We start from the raw sequence: 25,627 nt of genomic DNA, 5'->3' as shown, positions 1-25,627 counted from the left end.
AACATCACCACCTTCAATTTTGGATTCCAGTATCCAGTTCCAAACTCGTATGATAGTATATTACCAGCCACACAATATACCTGATGAATATAACCATCAACAAAACAGACAGAATACTATAGTTATTAAACAATACATAGTCAATCAATCCTTTCATGTATATAATGCTATTCCAACTGTCATTGCTCATGGCACTGTACAAACAAAATCCGTGCAAGTGAGCTAGTTTGTTGAGTAGTAACTGTCCCATCCAATGACGAGTATAAAGGTTTCAGAGCCTAGGTCCAATAAAGGCAATCTAACAACAGGACACTGACCTCTCCTTGCCAAGATAGGAACTCATATTACAGTCCTTTGATCTTATATCTGGCTGCAACAAATACCAACAGGATTGTACTATGTACATATTCTACGTGGTGTCAGTGGAACTGATCGTGTCACAGCCACAGATCTCCGGATCTCAGCATCCTGTTTCATTGCCTTTGTCCAATCTCCCCTAACCATGTTTGCTTTAAAATAGTGATTTTTGACAAGAAAACTCATTTGGTAATTCAATATTTTCAAATTATTTCTATTTTATTTAATATGTTCATTATTGTACAAAGAATAAAATTAACATATTTTACATTTCTTGAATAAACAGAATTGTGCTGAAATGATTTGAAGTATAAAAGAATTATGAAATACACTGATATGTTTGGTATCTAAAGTAATATTAATCAAACATTATTATATACAATATTATTAGGATTATTGTATTTGGTAAGTGCAACTAGTTTCTTTACTACAAACATATAAAACTCAAAACTGATAGTCAGCATCAACATAACGTCCACTGCTCCAAAACCAGACTTTTTTTAAAATCCCAAATTCCTTTACATCCTTTAAAATATGTTCTTAAAACCTTTTCCACCAATAGATATTAGGAGTGTCCAGTCTTAAAACCTTTTCCACCAATAGATATTAGGAGTGTCCAGTATTTTGAGGGTTTGTAAACCTTAACATGGAATATAGATAGACTATATATGATCTATTTTGTTATGCCAATTCTATAGATAAAGTTTAATTAATGTTAGTGATAACGTATAAAAATAAATAAGAAATAAATGAGTTGTTAATACCAAAATGCATTTTTTAATTTAATATTGAGCCCAAGGAGATGTTTAGATGCAAATCCTATGGAGCTGTAAGAAATGCCTCAAGGCAATGTTCAATGCCCATCAAGATTAAGTTATGGCTTTTCTTGTTAAGGTTTATATATCAATACTAAACATAATTATAACACCTGTTTTAAAAGAATTGTGGACCTTATTATATTTATCATTATACTTATCATTAAACTTTATATTCAATAATTTAATATGTACTTTATATTTTTTCTCCAAATTTTTAATATTTAAAACTTGTTTTTGTTAATAATGACATTGAATATTATCATTACTTTTGACTATAACTACTTACTATTCTGAGTTTTTCTTTTAATAATAATGTAAAATTAATATAATACTTGCATATTAATGTAACTAAAGTACAAAGTACAGTATTTAGTTTCTAAAATACATATTGCAAATTTGATGAAATACAAAACCAATGTAAAATATTAAATATACAAAAAAAAAAATCTCTTGCAGCAAATTCAATTGCAAAAAGAAATTGACTACAGAAAGTTTGAAGGCTGGAAAAAGACACCAAATACTTTGATAATTGATATATGCTAATATTCTACCATTATATCAGAAAAGTGTTTGTTTTGTTTGGATATATGTACGCAAATTGCAAAGCATGTTTACTATAGTAAACATCATTACAAATAGGATTTACTTATTTTTAGTAAGAATCTTTAAATCTTTCATACACTCGAATCTCAAACTGACCATACAGTTATCAAAATCTTTACCAACATATTGAATATTTGTCTAACATATAATTTGTATATAAAATGATTTATTAAATAATTTATTACAAATTTCATGATTTATGACATTTTTTATTATGTTAAGTCAACTTTATTTCAGGTTTTTATGCTTTAATGGCTTACAGTTAAGTTACAAAAATGTCTATTTAACAGGCAATTCAGAATGTCTATTGGACAGTCAGTTCAGAATGCCTATTGAACAGGCTGTTCAGAATGCCTATTAAACAGGCAGTTCAGAATGCCTATTAAACAGGCAGTTCAGAATGCCTATTAAACAGACAGTTCAAAATGCCTATTAAACAGGCAGTTCAGAATGCCTATTAAACAGGCAGTTCAAAATGCCTATTAAACAGGCAGTTCAGAATGCCTATTAAACAGGCAGTTCAGAATGCCTATTTGTATTTGGTACCCAAACAATAAACACAATTGTTTCACCTTTGAAGATCTGCTTATTGAGAATTTCAAATGAATTTAAGCCAATCAGATAGTTTTAATGAGTTTTGTTTTAACATGGCAATGCACAATGGTTATTTCAAGTAAGCACAATCCTGATACATGTGTAGGTAGATTTGCTAAAAGTTACCTCTAACTATTATTACCTCTGTAAAGCTTATTTAATAAGTGTGTACATTGATTGGGCCATTACAACCTTCAATGTAATCTTTGGCACATGAATTTAACTATTGTACACTATTTTTTAATCAAATAATATTTAGCTATACGATTGATGGTACATGGCTTCCCTAGCAACAGGTTTCCAGCTCCTTTGAAAGACCAACATGCACCGTTATGTTGATGGAGGTATAAAGTAGTAATTAGTTAATAGTAAGTTCTAAAAAGAAACACTTCTAAATGAGTTTTCAGATAATAAAACAGTGTATGTAGAATATCATCAGTCAGGATGCTGGAATACAGTACAGTATTAATATAATCAGTTTTCCTCTTTACGATGTTCAACCCAGCTTAATTTCTAACTAGTCACTGCCTTAAAGGATTTCCTCTATTCATCCCATGTTCCCATGTCTGTATCTATGGCAACGCAGTTATACGCTGCATAGCGTAACTTCTCTTCAGCTACTTTGGCACTGAAAATGGAAAAGTTTTATAACTTATAAAGAATTGCATTCCTGTATTTCAAAGTAACAAGGATATTAAAAGATATTAAATTATTATAGAAGATTATCTATATTCAATACAATCTGTTTTTAAAATAAAGTTTCAATCATCATTTTGGTTTCTCTTTAATTTTGATATTTACTATAATGCTTTGTTTTCAAAAACTTTGTGCTCAATGGGTTTTCGACAGCATGATAAATTGAAATGCCCCTTTACACAAGAATTTCAACTTTGGTTTTCATATCATATTTCTACTAATTACCAATTATTATTATTATTTATTCAGGCAAAGGATACATTTTACAAAATATTATACACATCATCAAATTAAACAAGCACGATGCAAGGAGAAAATATAAAATCATCACTAGCTGTCAGGAAAACACAAAAGCAGCCAAAGTCACTGTCACCAGTAATTGTTCCTAAAATATAACTTATACTAAGCAGCGGTTGGTCACACACTCACCTTGAATAACATGGAAGAAATAGTGTGTTTGAGCAGGTAGACGATTCTGGCAAGGAATCCGTTTTCTCAGACCTACATTTAAATATTGAATAGCATACATGGTATTATTCTATTGTAAATCACAGTACCGGATATGCCTTGTCCACAGCAGTATACAAATTTAATTATTTATTTTTACACCAAATTGTGAAATCTAACTCACCCTCTATCTGCAGCAATATAAAGAGGAGCGGGTAACCGTCTTCTACCAGTTACAAATCTTAGAAATCGACTTCTATCTTCTAGATAGTTATACATAAAAAATACATATTGATTATTAATAAGAATGCTATTAGTAACCAATTAAATATTATCATTGTATTAGTATTTAATCAAATACTCTTCTGGATTACACTTCTGAATACACTTATTCATTCTCATCTCATAGAATCAATAAAGAACAAATTGTACAAGGACACATCTTCTAAAAGACAATCAACACTGTACTTATTACCTCCGCCAAGGAGGAAAATGTAGTCGATCGTGTGTGTTTTGTTTGTTTGTCTGTTTGTTTGTAGGATTACTCAAAAAGTAATTAAAAGATCTTTACCAAAATGAATATACAGATAGATGTGGTCAAGGACCACTCCATTAAATTTTAGAGGCAATCCGGACCACTTTTTAATATCATTTTCAGACCTGCTAGTGTTAAAAGATAGGACAGAATTTTCAGAAGCCGGCAAGAAGTCTTAGAGTAACAAGTAAGCTGAAATTGCATTTTCTCGAGAACTACTTGTCCATAAAACATCATTTTTGTACAAGAACCAAGAGTTATAATTTGTGATTTGTAATTTCAAAACATAATTTGATTTATTGTACAGATTTTTTAATACGATTAGTTTTAAAAAACATATTTCTTTTCAAATTTACCCGTTTGTTTTTGCTGTTCCTGTTCTAATGTTAGTCAACTGAAACTATTGTTAGTTGAAAGACTGGTTACATAACCTTTACACCAAACTCGATGCTTGTAGTGACATTAGCCTAAATCACACACAGCACTAGGCTGGTTACATAACCTTTACACCAAACTCGATGCTTGTAGTGACATTAGCCTAAATCACACACAGCACTAGGCTGGTTACATAACCTTTACACCAAACTCGATGCTTGTAGTGACATTAGCCTAAATCACACACAGCACTAGGCTGGTTACATAACCTTTACACCAAACTCGATGCTTGTAGTGACATTAGCCTAAATCACACACAGCACTAGGCTGGTTACATAACCTTTACACCAAACTCGATGCTTGTAGTGACATTAGCCTAAATCACACACAGCACTAGGCTGGTTACATAACCATTACACCAAACTCGATGCTTGTAGTGACATTAGCCTAGATCACACACAGCACTAAGATACACACGAATATATGTATTTTTTTTTTTTTTCCGGAGAAATCCTTTGTAGGAGAATTTTACAGTAAGGCGGAGGTATGCACTCTCGGAGTGGCTTTATAGTTAAACTAGTACCCTATTCACATCTGCATAAATTGTTACCACTTGTAACAAGTTATAACCCGGTTTCATCTCCCGATTTATTACATGTTTTCATACACGCATACGCAAACCATGAGACAGCATTTGATTACTATGATTGGTTAGTTTAATGCCATGGCAATAAATGTCCATGCAAGTATTATCTCCGAGCAAAAGGCCTCTCATCAGTGTGTTTTTTCTGCCGAGATTTCACAGGGAAACTCTAATTTTCCACAAATTGTATTCACACTATGCAAACCTGGTTACAACTTGTCAAGTTGTTACTTTTTGCAGGTGTGAAAATGATATTAGTAATACTGAAGTATTAAGATTAAACATTTTGTAAATCTGAGTCCTCCTAAGCTTACCATTTGTAAAGTTAGCCATGGCTTCCCATAAATATTTCACTCTTGTATCATTTTGTTCAATGTCTTCATAAAAGGCTAAAGGAAAAATATTTATAGTTCTTTACAAGACATTCCAAAACAAGAGTTAATAATTGTGTGTAAAGGCATAGTATACACAGGTCCGTTCTCAGGACTTTATTAGGTCCATTTATGTTTACCTTTCATCTACCATCCAGAAACAAAAGTTTGATGATAAACTACAGTTTTAAAATTTATTCTATTAAAGAAAATATTTTAACTCACTGGTCTTTTTCAAGGCTTCAAGCGAGATTTCTGGGTTACCACAAATTGATGTTTCAAGCTGTTGCCAGGTCATCAAGTCTAGAACAGCTCGAGGTACCACTTGCAGTATACCACGTTTAATAGCTACAATCTGGCAAAAAAACACAATTTAGCTTTTATTTAGTATGATACGGCAAAAGATTTCTTTGAATCCTAGATTTCAAGCGAAGAATGTTCTGGTGCTTATTTTGAAAATGTCATGCACATTTATGAAATGTTACAAAACTAGTACCACAAATATTTTGTAGAATAATCAAACTAAATTGTAAGAAGAAACGAAATCTAAACAAGATGAGTCAGATGGTCTGCACAACTTGGATGTATTTGTCTCAGTGATTTTAACCAAAAACCTGATCACTAGATTCAACACCCCAAGGAAGCAGTGGTACTGCCAACATTATGCACTAAACAAAAGGTTATTATCTTCATTCTCACTTGTTGTTTTGACTCGTTCATTCTCTTTTCTTGTACTAAACGACAAAATTCCATGCGTTCATTGTATTGCACATTGGTTTTATCTCCCTCTTCCTTCAGTAGCGCCACTGTTTGGTTGCTTAACATCGTTGAAAAAGTTAGCTCGTCTGCAAAGGTCTCGTTGAAAGTCTGTTCATCTATGCTTTCTAGTAATTCCAGAAGTTTGACAGCCGCAGAGTCGACTGTAGCAAAGTCACGAGACCAGGTTATACACTCTCCCGCTAATTGTTTCCATACAAATGATGGCAAAGCGAGCACCTGAAAATGAACAAAAAATACAGTATATTCAGAGATAAGGGGAGGGGGAGAGAATACAATGCTTCTAGCTATACCCAAGTGAAAAGGAATCCAGCCACCCTGCCAACTAAAACTATGCCTATGCCATGTCTTATAATAATAGCAATACTAAGAAAAAATGTTATGAAAAAACCAAGACTTCTATGCAGGCCTCTGGAATTGAAACAGAATATAAGCAAGCAAATTCATACTACTACGTTTTAACAACAACGTGCATTTACCACACTACAGTATATCTTACCAAATTCTCTTTACTTCGTAGACAACCTGCCATTAACATGCCAATCCATTCATACTTCATAAAGTCTGTACAGCCAGGATTAGGCACAAACACATCACGATTTGTGTTTAAATCTTCATGCTTTTGATTGGGCGATCGCACAAAAAATGGCAGAGGGTCAGGCTGATCATTAGCTGTTGGACAAAGTTCTTCAGACAAGTCAGATAGACTGTCACGAAAACCACCACCTGTAACAAAATTAGTATTTATTTAAATTTGTAGTGTTAAAATTCAAAGACAAAATATATTCAAACAATGTACAATTTTTTTTCTCAGTACAATGTTCTTGTTTAGACGACGTTAGTTTATTTGCTATGGTTATATTTTCGGAATTTATGAATGTTTATGGTATTCAAAAATAAAAAGATGAATGAATGAAATGGTATGGCACATAGTAAAAACATACACATACAGCGTTATGTGTAATATAATAGGGGTGTCCCAAAAGGTTCTACTGGATTCCAAATTTTGTATTATTCTATTTCATGAAGTTTTTAATACCTTGGTCAATAATGCCTTCAGACAAGAATTTGCACTCCCACCACTGGTCATAACGCTGTGGCCATCGGAAGTCCAGTTGGCTATTTGCATATGTTCCTGATTTCAAACCCTCAAAAATCTACAGAAAAACCAAATATATAAAACATAAAGAAAATATCTCTGCTTTCATTTAACCCTTTAAAAAATTTGATATAACAGATAGAAAAATAAATAGTTTTGTCACTTTTATTCTTTCTATTATTTGTCTAGTAATGTGAAATAATCATTTTGTCAATTGATATGCAGATGACCGAACAGCACTTATTTGGTACAAAATAATCAAATTTTATTGGATAACGGCTAATTTTGTGATACGCAACAATAATAGTTCTCTCCCAAATATCTAAAATATGTGTATAATATGCTCACTTGAAAAATCAAGGCATAACAGTATATCATCAGCTGTAGCGTAACGGCTATAAGCGCTCACAGGCTAAACCCAGAGCTTACGGAAGCCCCTGAACAGGGCCCAGAGGAAAAAACAGGCATTCAAATTATGTCAAAAGGCTATAAATGCCTGAGGCCTCCTGCATTGGAGGACCACTTAGGGTTCCTCACACAGAGGCCTTAGGCCTTTGTGTTATGCCACTAATTAAGAGACTGCGCATATTTCTTCATATATTCTTTCATTTCCATAACTATGCTACTTGTATGATAAATAATAATGTAATATTAAAAACATACTTGTGAAAAGACTGTGGTCTTGCACTCTGGATCTTTGCTTGGGTCAGACTTGTGTTCAGCAGCGGCTCTTCTGTTTATGTACAATTTTGGCATTGATGAAGGCTTACTAAAAAAGAAGGAACGCACCTTTTAGTGTGTTTAGGCAGTCTGAAAGATTGAGTAACAGTGATGATAAACGAATATCATCACAGAACTCAACATGATTGATTTGTTTAAGCTTGCGTTGCGCAACAATATAAGCTGGACGACACAGGTTGACTAAAGTGTTCCTGGACGATTTGGCCCGGGACTGACGATTCGGCCCACTTTTGGGCCGAAACATCCCACTTTGTGGGCCAAAACGCCTCACTTTAGACCAAATTCATATTAATTTTTTTGGGTATTTATCAAGTTTTTAAAGGTGTTTAACAATACGTATTTTATTGATATTGACAATGTTGATATAATACATATAATAAATTACTAAAAAAAGGAATTTTATATTCAATGTATTACTTCAAAAACCATTTGTTTATTTCGTGCGGCCAAATGAGGGCATAACTTGTTTACATCGTTTGCGTGACTAAAAAATGATCGTTTTCGACAATGTTTTCAAAATGTTTGCTTTATTGCATCTTTATCCCTAGTGGTACTACCCTATTGTCTCTCTGAAAATAAAGCTTGGGGAAAAAAGCTTATTTTATGCTTATAAAATGCATATCAAAGGCAATAAATTTAAGTGTGCCAAATCGTCTCAGGGCCGAATAGTTCCGGGCCGAATCGTCCCGTTACCGACTAAAGCAGTTAAAGCCATATGATCAGATGGCAAGTTGTCATAGCAGTCGAGAGCCGATACAAAATTACTGGAGGTACGTGTAATTATGAGGTCATGAATGTTACCATCAACATGAGTAGGCATTTCTGTGTGGTTCTTCTGGCAAGCCGATTGTAAAATGTCAAGGAAGTATTAGCCGTATCACCATCATTATTCACATGGAAGTTAAAATCACCGGCAATTAGTAATTCCACATTATCATTGCAGAGGGAGACCTGCCCAAGTAAAGATGAGAAATCGTCAAAGAACATTTCAGGACTAAGTTTGTTCTTTGCTGAAGGAGGAGGGCAATAAAATATAAAAACTCTTAAGGCTGTGCTAGATACTAGTTGAGGAAGTAGTATCATGAAGATGAACCATCTTAATACCAGATTATAAGTAGAAGAACTCTGCCTCCTCTAGAAGAACGTGGTAAGCTGTGAGTTGTATAATATGGAAAGCAAAGTTATCACGTTCATCACCAGTCTCTTATACATACATTATATCGACCTTGTGTTCAATGATGAAGTCACACAAATGATGGGATTTGCATTTTAGATAGCAAGCATTCCATAGTGCAAAGATAAGGTGAGGTGATGTTTCGTGAAAAAAATGCCAGGTTACTGCTCTTAACACCACAAGAAAACGTAGTAATAATGTGCTTAGCTCTATTCTTGACTTTAGGAATTTAGATTATGCACATGTTTCCCAGCACGACAACCCCTAGACACAGGCCGAAAAATATTTAAATCTTAACGTATTATCAAGAGTTGACAAAATACGAGAACGGTTCCATAAACTAAGCATACTGTAGCAATATGTGAGTAATAGTATGAAGTAGAACCTGACACAGACCTATAGCCAAGACCAAAAACAAAGAAGCTGGCAGCACTGTGCAGTCCTTTGTACACTAGCACATGGTAAACAAAGAAGACACAGACACAATAGGGCCTAGCAAAACTGATGTTAAAAATAGTCTTAAAAATCAGTAAGAAGTACTAAATAAGCTAATAACAGACACATAAGAAAGAACTAAACAAACAAGTATGTAGTAAAAACCACAAATGGCGATAATTAAGCAAAGAATGTAAGGAGAACAAACCTACAATCCTCTCATAAGCAGCATGTCAACAGCGCTCAGTCAGATAAATCATTTAAAGGATGTTTTCGTCTGCCAATTTTTATATTAAAAATTATAAAAACAATAACATTTATAAAGCACAATTACTGGGTAGTGATTAATAATGAATACAATTTACCTGGTTTCAGACTGCTTCAACAACCGTTGTATTAGAGCGCTCCGTTTTTTGGATAAAATTAAAATTTGTCGAACTGCATTCAATTGACCAAATGAACCTACAGAATACGGCCAGCTTGGAACAATGTATTGTATAACGCTGTCAAATAATTTTATAAACCTAGGAAAAAAAGATAAATTAATTACTTTGACTAGGCATCTTTCGATTTCCGATGACCTAACTAGTTCAGGTCAATCGATGCGACGACCAACGGCATAATGAAGAAATTAGAAAGAAATCAAGGCGAGGAGTACACACAATATCTCCACATGTGCACAATTGATTAACATGACATAGTCTGTTTGTTTGTTTCTTTATTTCCATTCACAAGATCATAAACATACATAAATAATCATAGTTAAAAAACAACAGAATGGAAAAGGGGAATCTCTGAAGCACAGCTTCTAACACATACTAGCAGTAACCAGTGCTCCGCACGGTCTTTTTCTGCCTTAATATGTGGTTATATACTTTGCATGGGCAAGTATAATAACAGCGCATAAAAGTACTTTGACAAATTATTAAAACTAGATGGTACGCTCGCATCTAGGTCGTGCCCCCACAGATGGTTCTCGAATACACAGTAATTTCAGCGTAACAAAACTGGCGATTTCAAATGTACGTACCGCAGGACTACAATACATTGTCGTTTACAGAAACGAATAAATAGACACGATGATTTATGTAGTCAACTAAAATTAGCACCCTGGGAATTACTTCCGAAGGAGAAACTTATCACAAAATCAGTCCAAATTTTTGATTTGGACTCATTTAAAGAAACCAATTGTGTTTTGTATGTAACATTAGGGTTGAGGGATGGGAACGCGGATAGGTACAAAGAGGAACAATTTTTAAATATATTCTTTATCCACTCAGTAACGAAATATTTTGTTCATGTTTTATAGGCCTATAAATAATATACCTCTAAATACAGTAAAACATTTGCGATTTAATACTTTGTTAAAACTGTCACTGTCATAATCGATTGAAATATTAAAGTACATGTCACGATACACCACTACGACGTTTATATTATTGGTAATTATTAATTAATACAAACGTTGAGAAGGAACTGTCAGTATAAAGTTTATTTGTATATAATAATGTGTTTATATATCTAACAGTAGAGCCTAACCACAATCTCAGTAATAAAGTTTATTTTTATATATTTTTATATTACATCTAACAGTACGAACATTCACAGTAAGAAATGTTCGATTCACATGAGGACCAAAAATAGTTAATAGGTATTTACAGTATTGTCAAATAAAAGTATTGCAAGTTTATTCCCAAAGGGCCCATATATTTACCTACCGTATGTGTTAAACCAAGGACTCATAAATTTACCTACTTGTGTTAAACCAAACTCTGGCAGACTGACAGATTGGGATGTTCCATTCATCGCAAATCAATACATTTGTATAATCGTATATTAAATCTATCAAAATAGTATTTTTTAAAGAAAATCGGCCTGTCTTCAACATTATGATGCTGTACTCTAGCTGTTCAACCAGTTTTCAGCTATTAAAAACAATTATCGTACAATTATCGTAGGAGGAGGTAGGAAAATGCGAAGCCTCCTCCCATTTTTGTGGCAGGTATTTTTCAAGATGGACATCCATTAGACAGTGTATACCACGATCGGAAAACACCCCTATTTGGGGCAAATCGTTGAACCTAAATTCGTTTTAATCGTCAATAACTAATTATCTAACTTAATTTAAATAGTAAACAGGGTTACATCAGGTGGTTAAAATCAGTACCGAAAGTACGAACCAACTTTATATACCATCGAGTAAAAATTCTAGAAATAAGGCGCGATTTACCGAATTTTGCCCTTACGTAAATTTACATATAGATAAAAACAAATTGTATCACGAATAAAATTCAGAACTACTGTATATACGGCCATTGGTTTGTTATACACTATCCCTTCACTTTAAATTATATGTAGGCTATCAAATTAAAGCAATAGTACAGTGGATATGGAACTTTTGACTGGAAAATAGAAAACGCTAAAGAAAAATTGTACTGTGTGAATTAGATGATGCGCGCAAACACATAACGAAAGTATAAAAATGCCAAACTATCTATATTTTTGGGCCTTTTTTTAGCGTTTATCCTTAAAATTCAAGTCAAGAAGTGACATAGCATATCATGTGCGACCCATCAATAAACATCAGTGTGCCAAATGTGAGCATGTAACGTTCAGTGGTTTTGGAGGAGGTACGTAAAATATGCGAACAATTTAGTAGCATTAATATATAGATAATACAAAAAAAAAATAAAAAACACGACATAGTCATTGCAAACTGAAAGCTACCTAATCCCATAAATGTGCAAGTTCAAGACATTAATAAAGATGTATTCACATAATGAACAAAATTAAATCATAGATAAAGGGTAATGTACATACAGTATATAATTTTGATATTATATTATTATTAATTATACTAAATGCATCAATATATTTTGCGTAGTAGACCTAATTCAGACCACAATAAAAATTGTTTAAGAAATATGCATAAATAATAATAACTCCCTGAGAACGACCAAAGAATATTGATCGAAACATCAAGAAACTCAACAGTTCATTTTCAGAACCATATACATGGTGTACCGCAAACTATATATCAACAATAAATAATCTTATTATTATACAGATAATAATATTTCTTCGATCATCAGGTGCTTTTTTTTCTATTTTATATAGATTAAATAATTATTCTGAAATGACTACAGTACATAAAAGTAAAAATGTTTAATAAGGGTAAATGATTATAAGAAGCTACTAGCCTTTTGAATGGTATAAACAACAAAAGCAGTATATTTAAAGAGAAAATTGAAAAAAATATGAGAGCATACCTTTGCATAACAATTGCTCTTCTGTACAAGACATCCTTATCAACTGATTCTAACCTAGGATACCTGATGAGTACACAAAAAGCAAAAAATTAAATTTTTAACAATAAACATTTTTAGTTGCGTGCCACACGACTCTACAGCTAGCTCACTATGTCGGTCAGTTGGTCGGTCGGTAAACAATAACTTGAGAACGCGACTGCAGCCATGTATATGGCCTTGCGTCTGTGCGATATGGCAATACTGTATCTGTATTAATAATAATAAAAATATAAAATACTTGGGTCAATTAAGAGAGCAAACAGAGGATACACAGAGTACAACTATATAAGGATTTTCAATATCCTTAATAAAGCTTGAAAACGACAACAAATTAAAGTTGATGTTTTTATCAAGTAAATAAATGCACTTACCGGACTAGTTCTGAATTCTTAAATAAATCCTTATTAAAACCAATATCTTTTTCCTTTGTTGATTTAATTTTGATACCATGAATACGTGTATCAATTCCACCATCTACCAGAAATAAGTTTTTAAAAAAAATTGCTTTTAATGCTTGTTTTTCATAAAATGATAAACTGTAAAGCAGAATTTGTATTCGAGGATTTTATATCATATATAATCTATTTCAATTATTTATAAACGCTCTTTCTCTAATATAGATACGTTATTGTTCGAGTTATTTTACTTGAGATATGCATATTATACTGACTGATGTGAATACATTTTTATATCGTTTTTAATATTGTAGCAATTCAGTGCAAGAGTGATATTAATAAACTTGAATAAATAAATAATATCATATTTATTGGAATAAACGCATGGGACGTTTACTATTTGGGAGGGTTTTTAAGTATGGTGTTTATTCGAGGGAGGCCTTATGTGTATCCTATGATGTTCTATGGTGGAGGGGAGGCCTTATGTGTATCCTATGATGTTCTATGGTGGAGGGGAGGCCTTATGTGTATCCTATGATGTTCTATGGTGGAGGGGAGGCGTGTTTATTCGAGGGAGGCCTTACAGTATGTGTATCCTATGATGTTCTATGGTGGAGGGGAGGCCTTACAGTATGTGTATCCTATGATGTTCTATGGTGGAGGGGAGGCGTGTTTATTCGAGGGAGGCCTTACAGTATGTGTATCCTATGATGTTCTATGGTGGAGGGGAGGCGTGTTTATTCGAGGGAGGCCTTACAGTATGTGTATCCTATGATGTTCTATGGTGGAGGGGAGGCCTTACAGTATGTGTATCCTATGATGTTCTATGGTGGAGGGGAGGCCTTATGTGTATCCTATGATGTTCTATGGTGGAGGGGAGGCCTTATGTGTATCCTATGATGTTCTATGGTGGAGGGGAGGCGTGTTTATTCGAGGGAGGCCTTACAGTATGTGTATCCTATGATGTTCTATGGTGGAGGGGAGGCCTTACAGTATGTGTATCCTATGATGTTCTATGGTGGAGGGGAGGCGTGTTTATTCGAGGGAGGCCTTACAGTATGTGTATCCTATGATGTTCTATGGTGGAGGGGAGGCGTGTTTATTCGAGGGAGGCCTTACAGTATGTGTATCCTATGATGTTCTATGGTGGAGGGGAGGCCTTACAGTATGTGTATCCTATGATGTTCTATGGTGGAGGGGAGGCGTGTTTATTCGAGGGAGGCCTTACAGTATGTGTATCCTATGATGTTCTATGGTGGAGGGGAGGCGTGTTTATTCGAGGGAGGCCTTACAGTATGTGTATCCTATGATGTTCTATGGTGGAGGGGAGGCGTGTTTATTTGCGAGAAGGAGTGTTTATTTACAGTGGGGAGTTTATTTTAATAAATATGGTAATAAAAATTGTTGGAATCATCCTCTTTTCCATTTTTACTCCATTCCCTTTTGATAATTGTTTATCAACCAGACCCCTGACGGAGACAGACGTTTCTATGCAATAGGCATATTTCTTTGACTTGAATTCTCCACGATATCACCGCCTAGCCTAGTGACTAGTCTATAATAACTGTCTACACCACGAAATTGCAGACATAAATTCCGACATTCAGGAAGCTTACCATGGCAGTAATGGTAAATAATCAGGTCCACGGACTATCGAGTTCAAGACAATTAGGCCCATTTTAGACACGAGCAAAGGACTATCGGCCCAACGCCTATGACTATCGTGCAAAAGAACTACGATTTAATAACATTGATATTGCCAATGTTGATTTAATATACTAGATGGCACGCTCGCTTCGCTCGCGTACCATCTAGGGGTGCTCACAGATGGTTCTCGAATACAGTAGAATAGAATAGAGACAACAAAACCAATACTGGATTCCATAAAGGACAATTAATTTATGTGGACTAAAGAAATTAGGGAGAAATGGAAATGTATGTACCGGGGAATTGGGCGGCACGTGGTGGTGGTGATGGAACCGCAGTAATAAAGTTGATTGTATTTATATATTATAAGAACCAAACTAAATAAATAGACCTAGACATTCTGCGAAATGGAAATCGGAAATTCAAGCTCCTATTCAGTGAAAAATTAAACTGTAGTCTACCTAAATATTTAGGGCAAATCATCGGTTGTGGTGGTTGAAATTCCTGTAAACATTTGTGTGAACCAAACTGGGTCGAATTTCTGTCATGAGTACTGATTTGTTGGCCTGTGATTTATGACGCCTAAGGGATCTATCTAGACTTATTTTTTAGAATAATGTACGTACCTGTCAGATACAATTGTCTTGTGTCGTATAATAAATAAGTACTGTAATAGTTACTGAAGTTACTATTACAGTCTCGTCAATGAAAACACGAAAATGTATATGCACTTACTTATGAAAACGTATACAGTATTATACTCAGTTATTGAAACAGTAGGTTTAAAAAAGTTTCGTTTGTCTGTAAAATGATGTAATCAAGCTGTTTACATGAGTCTTAATTTATAAGCACATCAATAATAAAATAGTTTATCTATCCTGTAATTGGCGACATTATGGTCGCTGTTGAATGAAATAAAGCCAATCGGTATCATATTTGTACAGAAACGTTTTCGCGGCCGAAGGGTGTAACCTAAATTCGTTGTATTATCGTCAAGAACTAACTGTAACTAAACTTACATAGAAAGTAGGGTATCATAAATTTGGCCTTAGCACTCGGGGGAGTGGCTAAGATGAAGTCCGTGGGACTACTAAATATAAATTGTAATGAACATAAATAGGAATATTTCATGTTTCATTATCAATGTATAATAAATGGAAACTGTTTACCGATTCAAATAATATAAATTGGTTTTTAACATTTTCCGAACCTATTGCAAGTTTATTCTCAAAGGGCCCATATATTTACCTACCGTATGTGTTAAACCAAGGGCTCATAAATTTACCTACAGTACTTGTGTTAAACCAAACTCTGGCAGACTGAGAGATTGGGATGTTCCATTCATCGCAAATCAATACATTTGTATAATCGTATATTAAATCTATCAAAATAGTCTTTTTTAAAGAAAATCGGCCTGTCTTCAACATTATGATGCTGTACTCTAGCTGTTCAACCGGTTTTCAGCTATTAAAAACAATTATCGTAGGAGGAGATAGGAAAATGCGAAGCCTCCTCGCATTTTTTTGGCGGGTATTTTTCAAGATGGACATCCATTAGACAGTGTATACCACGATCGGAAAACACCCCTATTTGGGGCAAATCGTTGAACCTAAATTCGTTTTAATCGTCAATAACTAATTATCTAACTCAATTTAATTAGTAAACAGGGTTACATCAGGCGGTTAAAATCAGTACCGAAAGTACGAACCAACTTTACATACCATCGAGTGAAAATTCTAGAAGTAAGGCGCGATTTACCGAATTTTGCCCTTACGTAAATTTATATATAGATAAAAATAAATTACTAAAAAACGTAATATTTTTTCAAAAACTTGTTATTCGGTAATTTGTTTACATCATTCGCTTGTCTAAAAAATGATAATTTTCGGCAATGTTTTAGTCAGATTGTCAAAGGATTTGCTTTATTGCATCATTATCCCTAGCAGTACCACCCTAAAATCTCTCTGATTCACTATTGCGCTGTGTTGGCATTCCATTGTTTTGTAGAAAGGTGTAATATGATCGCAGTTAATCAACAAGCCAAGTCTTGTGTAGCTTGCTAACAATAGTCATCCTGCAATGCAGCAAAGACTATATCGTGAGTATATGGAAGCGAAAGGGGCTAGTCCTAGCATGATAGACAAGAACAAGCGACATTTACATTAATGGAAACTAATTTACGTCGTTCTTCGACGCTGTAGTATGCATATATGCTTTTGATTTATAGCCATTTGTTACAGGCTCGCTCATTAGGCTGAAACCAACAATGATAATATAACAAAACATGTTGTATTTGTCTTCCATCTTTATTCATCTCCTCTCTTTCTCTCTAGACGGGCTCACTTCCATGTCACAAACCCATCACACACGTTTTTTTTAAATAAATAACTGCTATAAAATTGCGATAACATTGCATCGTCGCCACCGCGAGGCAAAAACAAAATGACGGAAAACTTTGAGAAGTTTGACCACATACACACACACACTAAAGTGATTTGAAGAGTTCCTCTGCATTGCATGCATAGGAACTAATAAAAAACAATCTGGGAAATAACGTAACCTTTACACTCCTTGATCCTGATCTCAATGACCCGGTAATGCTGTGTCATGTCCTCTAGAATACAATAGTCACCAGTGTAGTTTCTGAGGATAAAATAAATATGGAAATTGATTGATTATAAATACAAAATAAATATAATATTTGACATATAAAAACTAATTTTCTCTCAACTTAATTGAAACAAGAAATGACAGAATAGATTACTTATTATGTCTACAGACTAATAATTAATTTACAAATAACATTCTTTTATTTAAAAATAAGTACAACAAGTACAACTTCTTTATTCACATCATCATACATAAATAGTACAATACAATATCTATGTGTGTGTGAAAAGGAGCCAAAAAATAGCTTTCGCTAATCAAGGTTTGACTCCTGTCACAAAAAATAAATTAGTCATAATGCATACATTTTCATCTATCAACAATAATTCAATAAGAAAGAAACAGCAACTATATGAAAGAAATAACGTAAACAAGGGTTAACATTAATATTTTTGTAAAAGTAAACATTTAACTTCATTTATGAATTTAAATCTAGTAGAGGTACATTTTATTACTAAGGGTAAATTATTCCAAAGTTGAGCTCCATTAAAAGAAATTCTAAATTTACCAGCATCTGTGCGAGCTTTCGGAATTGCAAAATTATATCTATTACTAAATCTGGTATTAGCATTATGTGTAATTAAATAAAAGTATTCCTTTGTTTGATGTGGTGTTTTGCCGTTAATTTGGTCATGAACAAACTTAACTATACTTAATTCAAACAACTTAAAAACGTCTAAAATACCCTGATCTTTAAATAATGGAGAAGATGGAGCCATACAATACAATAGTAAACAGTACTAAGTTATTGCTTTCTCAAGTAGCCTGTTACTTATAAATTAATTATTTGGATACAAACAAAATTAGATTTGTGTTTTAATTTTTACATCTTGTGTTAATCTGAATTCTGTTACTTTTCATTTTATTTTAAATGTCAACGGAACCCATTTATTCCCTATTTTTTAAATATATACTTACACATCTAAGTTACAATCATTAATCTTTTTCAGGTTTGAACCATCTTGTCCTGCCATTACTATTACATGACTCGGCATGTAATTGTCATCCTGACCGTCAACTGAAATATAAAGACGCCTACAAAACAAAGAAACACCAGTCAGAAAAGAATCAAAATAACATTTGTTTACTTACAAAATGAATGTTGCTGATTACCTAATCAACCATGTCTCAACAAACAAAGGAAACAATTTTCTTTCATGGAAAAACCACAAATGGATTGTAGGTGGTACTGTACTATAATAGTAAAACCACAAGGGGATTGTAGGTGGTACTGTACTATAATAGTAATACCACAAGGGGATTGTAGGTGGTACTGTACTATAATAGTAATACCACAAGTGGATTGTAGGTGGTACTGTACTATAATAGTAATACCACAAGTGGATTGTAGGTGGTACTGTACTATAATAGTAATACCACAAGGGGATTGTAGGTGGTACTGTACTATAATAGTAATACCACAAGGGGATTGTAGGTGGTACTGGCTGTACTATAATAGTAATACCACAAGTGGATTGTAGGTGGTACTGTACTATAATAGTAATACCACAAGTGGATTGTAGGTGGTACTGTACTATAATAGTAATACCACAAGGGGATTGTAGGTGGTACTGTACTATAATAGTAATACCACAAGGGGATTGTAGGTGGTACTGTACTATATTATAGTAATACCCCAAGTGGATTTTAGGTGGTACTGTACTATAATAGTAATACCACAAGTGGATTGTAGGTGGTACTGTACTATAATAGTAATACCACAAGTGGATTGTAGGTGGTACTGTACTATAATAGTAAAACCACAAGGGGATTGTAGGTGGTACTGTACTATAATAGTAATACCACAAGGGGATTGTAGGTGGTACTGTACTATAATAGTAATACCACAAGTGGATTGTAGGTGGTACTGTACTATAATAGTAATACCACAAGTGGATTGTAGGTGGTACTGTACTATAATAGTAATACCACAAGGGGATTGTAGGTGGTACTGTACTATAATAGTAATACCACAAGTGGATTGTAGGTGGTACTGTACTATAATAATAATACAATAATATACAAATAGAATAGAACAAGAAAGCCACTCCCAGAGTGCATACCTCCGCCTACTGTAAATTCTCACTACATAATATTTCTCCGGGAAAATTTATATATGTATTTGTGTTTGTCTTAATGCTGTGTGTGATTCACTACAAGCATGTGTATGTGAATTTGGTGTAATGGTTATGTTAACCAGCCTTTCAACTAACAATAGTATTAGTTGACTAACAACAGAACAGCAACGCCAAAAACAAACAGGTGAATTTTAAAAGTTTTTTTAAAAACTACTCATATTAAAAAATCTGTAAATTAAATCAAATTATGTTTTAAAATTACAAATCACAAATTATAACTCTTGCCTCCTCTTGTACAAAAATGAAGTTTTTTTGGACATGTAGTTCTCGAGAAAATCCAATTTCAGTTTACTTGTTACTTTAAGACTGCTTGCCGGCTTTTGAAAAATCTGTCCTATCTTTTAACACTAGCAGGTCTGAAAATTATACTAAAAAGTGGTCCAGAATTGGGAAAAATTTAATGGAGTGGTCCTTGACCACATATCTATCTGTAATTTCATTTTGGTAAAGATCTTGTAATTACTTTTTGAGTAATCCTGCTAACCAACAAACAGACAAACAAACAAACAGACAAACAAACAAACAGACAAACACGATTGATTACATATACCTCCTTGGCAGAGGTTAATAATAAATATAGAACTGTAGCTAGATTTGACCTTTTGAAAAAATTGGTACTGTCACATAACAAGGATTTAAACCGAAGATATTGATAGTATTAGTAAGCATATAAACCACTATTTACAAGTTGACCTTATTTATTTCCAAATTATGTGTGATTAAATAAAAACGGTGGGAAAGACCAAAAGAGCAATGCACGTTAATGTGGCTGCCCTTATACATATCTATATACAGTTAACTTTCCTAATACCGGACACCTTTGGGCTGGCCTAACATGTCTGGTTTTCTGGAAAGTCTGGTATTTGGAATGTGTTTCTAATGGTAAAAATGATTTTTGGACCTCAAGAAATGTCTGATTTTGGGAGTGATTCTGGTTTTCAGAGAGTCTGGGAGAGTTGACTGCATATATATAAAAAAAAAACTATAACAATAAAAACATGACAATAACAGGACAACACATAAACAAACAAACTTTGTTAAAGTAAAGCACAATAAAGATTTTCCGCATGTAGATAATAAAACCACAGCATTGTAACCAAAGTTATTAAGAAATAAGGTATTTTTTTACAATACCAACCACTGAACTTGCAACATATAAACTTACTTGATAATCGTTCCCTTTTTCATGTGCAACCTCATCCAATGTTGACCTTGCGATCCGTCGCTCTCCCAATATGTTGATGTATCACCATCAGTTAAACAAGAGGCATCTTCATCATCCTACAAACAATTTGCACATTTTAAACTAAGCAATCAGTAAATGAACATTTTTATGATGGGTCTTAGCATACCTTGAAAATATTCTCCAGGCCTGTTATGGAACTCTCTCAGAAATAGTATCAACTCAATAATGCATGGGCCAATCAAAGTCTTATATCAAATATCATTCAGCACATTCAAACAACTCCTCAAATCCCACCTTTTAATTTGCACAAAAAATAAAGTTGCTTCTATAAATAATGACTGAGCAACATGTTAATTTTCAGAAATCATTAAAGATGATCATCTTTTGCTCTTTTATAACATTTTCTGTTGCTTGTTTCATTTTGCACTATATTAAATCATGGAGAAACTAACTTATTTCTCCATGATTAAATTAAACATTATTGTTATCAATTATGTATATATGTATTTTAATTTGATCAAAGAGGGCCCTTGAATACCTATCAGTTAATCCACTGGGCTAAACTGGAGGGTTTACCCTACTTTAGTTAAAGATGGTTAAGGATGTCCGACCATGGACACAGATTTCATTCATATACACAAGGGCCTTTTATGTACATATTACTTTTCCTCAACTCACGAAAAAATAGTAGGCCTAAGATTTGTAAAAGGTAATCAATGACAGTACCAACCAATTTTACAATTTCTTTATGAATGTTGTTTAAAGCTCTGTCTACACTATCAAATTTTATGTGACAAAAAAAATGTGATGTGCCCAAATATCATATGACATTTCACTAGCATAAGACACATCATATTTTTTTGTCAAACTAGTGTAAACAGAGATTAAAGACCCCTTCCCTGCAATTTTGGACGTTTTTTGGAAAATAATACATATATATCACTTTAAAAACATTAAATCATGTCATTCCTTGTCTTAAATGTACGTTTTATGGTAAATTATGATAAAAAGTGAGAAACAATGCACTACCTAAGTAGCTCGCGGCGATCGACCTCTCGTGGACGGTCTTAGGCCTAGCCTAGCTAGGCTTAGTTTTGTAGGCCTAGCTGGTAAACATCGGTAACGTACGAACATCGTACGCTACCTATATACCTAGCCTGACGTTGTATAGTTGCTGCATTAATTGTCTTTCTATTTTTGCCAGACTCCGTTGATACAAATTGGGGAAAACCCGGTATTTTCGCTGAAAAGTTAGGAGTCTTCCATTTGTTTTGGCCTCACGATCGATCGAAAAGTGGGCGAATTACAGGTGAAAAACAAAAATATCAATCCGCGCGCAATGCATTTTGGGATTTATAGCGGGCTGCTATAATTATTAGAATCGACTTATTTTTCACATTTTTAACCGTTTAAAGACGAAAAAAGTTATCGCAATAGGACCATATAGTATTATTTTTACATTAAATATAGTTTGTGATCTTAAATTAGATCTAAAAAACGTAGGGAATGGGGCTTTAAGAAACTTACACATTTTGATGAAACATCAACAGACTCAACAAATTGCTTTACACTTCCAAGTTCTTCATTATTACTCTCCATGTGCTCAGCTAGGTATTTTGCTAGTTCTTCATCATTCTCAATTGTCCAATTCTGTGGCGGTTTCTGCAATCTTTTCACTGCTTCTGTATCAGGTTCAATAACTACAGCTGGAGAGCCAACCTTTAAACTGTATGTATACTCCAACACTTGCTCCCAACTATTTAAAATAGAGAATATTTTTTGTTATGAACTGTGTGTTTTACGTGTACAGCATTAGCAATATTAGTTATCATTAGATCGAGATGATGCAATTTAAAATTGAATAGAGGTCAGGAAATACAAATAAATATTGTAATAAATACCAGGAAAAAGTATCTATTTCTAAACTGTGTATCTTTATAAAAACCCTTCATTTGTTACAACCGAATTAAAAAAAGGGACACTTTGCTTTGGTCTAAAAAATGTCCCTTTAATAAGGTTCTACTGTCTCCTAAACAAAGCATTGTGAATTAAATGTAGTAACTAATACATATGAGACATGGCATCACAAAACCTTTTGAGATATTTAGCATTTAGAAGTTCAGAATGTGAAAAACGGCCTAACTTATCCATTTTAAAATTTCAATAAAAAACGATACTATAAACACTATCTTTAACATATCAAACTCTTGTTCATAAAAAAATATCACAAGTATGTGTATTTTGCAATCATTTAAGTCGTTAAAAATCATTAGGAAATTGTATTTTTGTTCACACTCAAAAATCAACTTTCTTTAAGGCGCTTTTGTAATCAAATCGCTAACCTGAATCACATCATGTTTGGAACTTATTTGTTCGAAAATATATCAGCTACCATAATTTCTAACAACCTAAGGATTTTTTTTTTAATCTAGCCAATGGAAATTAGTTTATTAAGGTGCTAGGTTGCTGAAATTTCTAACAAGAATTTGTGAATCCTTGACTATGATTGGCTAAAAATTACACTCTCTGATTGTCTGACGCTTTTGTTTACGATGAAACAGCATGGCTTCCATCCTAGTTTCTCGAATGAACGTTTCAACATTTGTGAATATTTAGGAAGTTAATCATTATTTTTATCCATATATTTTTATATATGATATAATATTATGTACCACAAAGTGATATATTTTCGACTAGTTTGCCGTTATTGAGAAGAAAATAGTCTTGTCGCATTGATCGGCGGGCTAGTCTAGGCCAAGCTAACCGGCGTCGCTACTTCAATGTTGATTTTCTCAAAATGAAGATTTCCTGAGAAAGCGACTCGTATGTTTTCATTAACAACTCTTCATATAATAAACCAATTTGAAGAAACAACGGCTCATTATAAAGCTTATTAAATATAGATAAGGCATATAAAAAATCCAAAAAAATTATTATTTCTGACACTACGCCAATTTTTTGATGCCGTGTCTCATATATTATATAGTTTTTATTTATTTGTTCAACAAGCGTGTGGAGCTTGTAACAAGTCAATGAAGCTCTATAGCTCGCAAGCCAAAAGTCCAATAAACCAAACTGTTTGAAATGTAAGGCAGGTCCTGTAGAATGTATTGAATTTTAAGAGAAAATACAAGATTTATTAGATGTTATGAAGTAAATATAACCTGGAGAGTGGTAACAACTGTTTTCCTTTAACTCTCTGCTCAGCGGCTGTAGGTGTTTCAGGTACGACCGGTAAAAGAACGTTTGCAGTCTCAAGCCCAGCCTTCACATCGTACAACAGAATCCAACCTTCTTGCATATTCTCTTTACATTTTACATGATCCTTAAATGATTTCTAAAGTAAAGATAGTAGATACTATTATAAACTTTATTCTTAATGATTTCATTTCATTACAGTAATCTGAAATTGCGCAAGGGTATTTAAAAGAATTTTCTTACACAATTTAAAATTTCACAAGTTCCTTGCACATTTTCAAATCATGCGAAAATCCAAATTGCGCTGCACAGTTTCAAATTGCATTGCACAATTTGTTAAATACAAAATAAACGTTAGCTCGTCATCAAAATAAATAATTTTATTATTGCTTGCATTATTTATCAACGTAGGATATTTATAAAATAAGTAAGATTTGGTTATCAAGCTTTGTATTGGTTTATCAAATACTTAAAATTTCATGCGCAATTTGAGTATTTTGATTTAAAATTAAATTGCACAAGGCAACCCAAATTGTTAATATTGCGCATACCATAGATAGGCCTAGCCTAGGCCGGCGCTACTGCAGTTTTGCACCACACCGTTAGATAGGAACTAGGCTATAGGCCTAGCAGATAATAAAATAGGCCTAGGGCCTAGGCCCTATAAACTAGGCCAAGACCATGCATGGCTGATGCGCATGCTAGTAGGCTAGGCTTAGCTAGGCCTATAAATAAGTAGTGGGCATGCTCTATTTTGTTTTCCTTAGTTAAGTTAGACGAAACCCAAAAGGGCCAAGTTAGACCTCTAGCTAGGCCTAGGCCGGTTACCCCCTAGGCCTAGCTAGCCTAGCCTAGGCCCTAGCTAGCTAGGCTGGATAGCCTAGGCTAGCCCATTATACTCCTAGCTTAGGCTAATTAGGCTGATCCTGGCTAGGCCTAGGCCTAGCTAGAACTAGTATTAGGCTAGGCCTAAGAACTATTATTAGGCTTATACACAGTAGGTAAATTCGTACATTCGTCAGTCTTATCCACAATCCTTCTGAATTGCAAGACTCTTCACCACTGGCAAAAATAGTGGTTTCTCTAGAAAAAAGTATTTCTCCACATTTTGATTTCCTGTCCGTTTTACTGTGTACAGGAACTCGACCATTCGAATCACTAGCGGTCGGGTATTTAAATTCCAAGCATCCTGGCACATAACAAAGTGCTTCTGGTAATGGTTCACTATCTTTGAAACATTTAACACACTTTTTAAGACATTTTATTCTTGCCAACTGGCGTCTTGATGACCCAAAAACAGCAGAACTCATCTTGTTGAATGAGAAGTTTTCTTCGTCACATAACACCGAGTACTCCCCGTTTCGATCGTTACGCCACAGCGCACACACTGGACTGCCTCTCGCGCCCCGCCGGCCGCCAACAG

General features: G+C 33.8%; 1 protein-coding gene across 1 annotated transcript; it reads right to left on the bottom strand.

The window, feature by feature from the left end:
- Positions 1-650: 650 nt before the first annotated feature.
- On the bottom strand, positions 651-25,608 carry LOC140052658 (E3 ubiquitin-protein ligase HECTD3-like). The gene is made up of 18 exons (XM_072098328.1): positions 25,218-25,608; positions 24,171-24,343; positions 22,534-22,762; positions 20,986-21,101; positions 18,601-18,717; positions 17,576-17,658; positions 13,345-13,447; positions 12,935-12,997; positions 10,031-10,189; positions 7,979-8,084; positions 7,256-7,373; positions 6,716-6,942; positions 6,139-6,435; positions 5,665-5,794; positions 5,383-5,457; positions 3,700-3,778; positions 3,498-3,569; positions 651-3,000 (listed from the first exon to the last, which is right to left on the bottom strand). The coding sequence occupies exons 1-18, from the start codon at positions 25,512-25,514 to the stop codon at positions 2,916-2,918; spliced, it is 2,529 nt and encodes an 842-aa protein (XP_071954429.1). The 5' UTR covers positions 25,515-25,608; the 3' UTR covers positions 651-2,915.
- Between the last annotated feature and the right edge of the window lie 19 nt (positions 25,609-25,627).

Source organism: Antedon mediterranea, chromosome 6, assembly GCF_964355755.1.
Source record: "Antedon mediterranea chromosome 6, ecAntMedi1.1, whole genome shotgun sequence".
In the NCBI taxonomy this organism is placed as follows: domain Eukaryota; kingdom Metazoa; phylum Echinodermata; class Crinoidea; order Comatulida; family Antedonidae; genus Antedon; species Antedon mediterranea.
This window is presented reverse-complemented; position numbering and strand designations above follow the sequence as displayed.

Bases quoted from the DNA above. Each gene is read 5' to 3' on its own strand.
- LOC140052658 (XM_072098328.1), bottom strand. From the start codon at position 25,514: ATGAGTTCTGCTGTTTTTGGGTCATCAAGACGCCAGTTGGCAAGAATA. The intron at 24,344-25,217 runs GTACGAATTTAC...TCTTTACTTTAG, and splicing joins TGTGGATAAGACTGACGAAT to AAATCATTTAAGGATCATGT. The intron at 12,998-13,344 runs GTAAGTGCATTT...TGTACTCATCAG, and splicing joins AAGAATTCAGAACTAGTCCG to GTATCCTAGGTTAGAATCAG.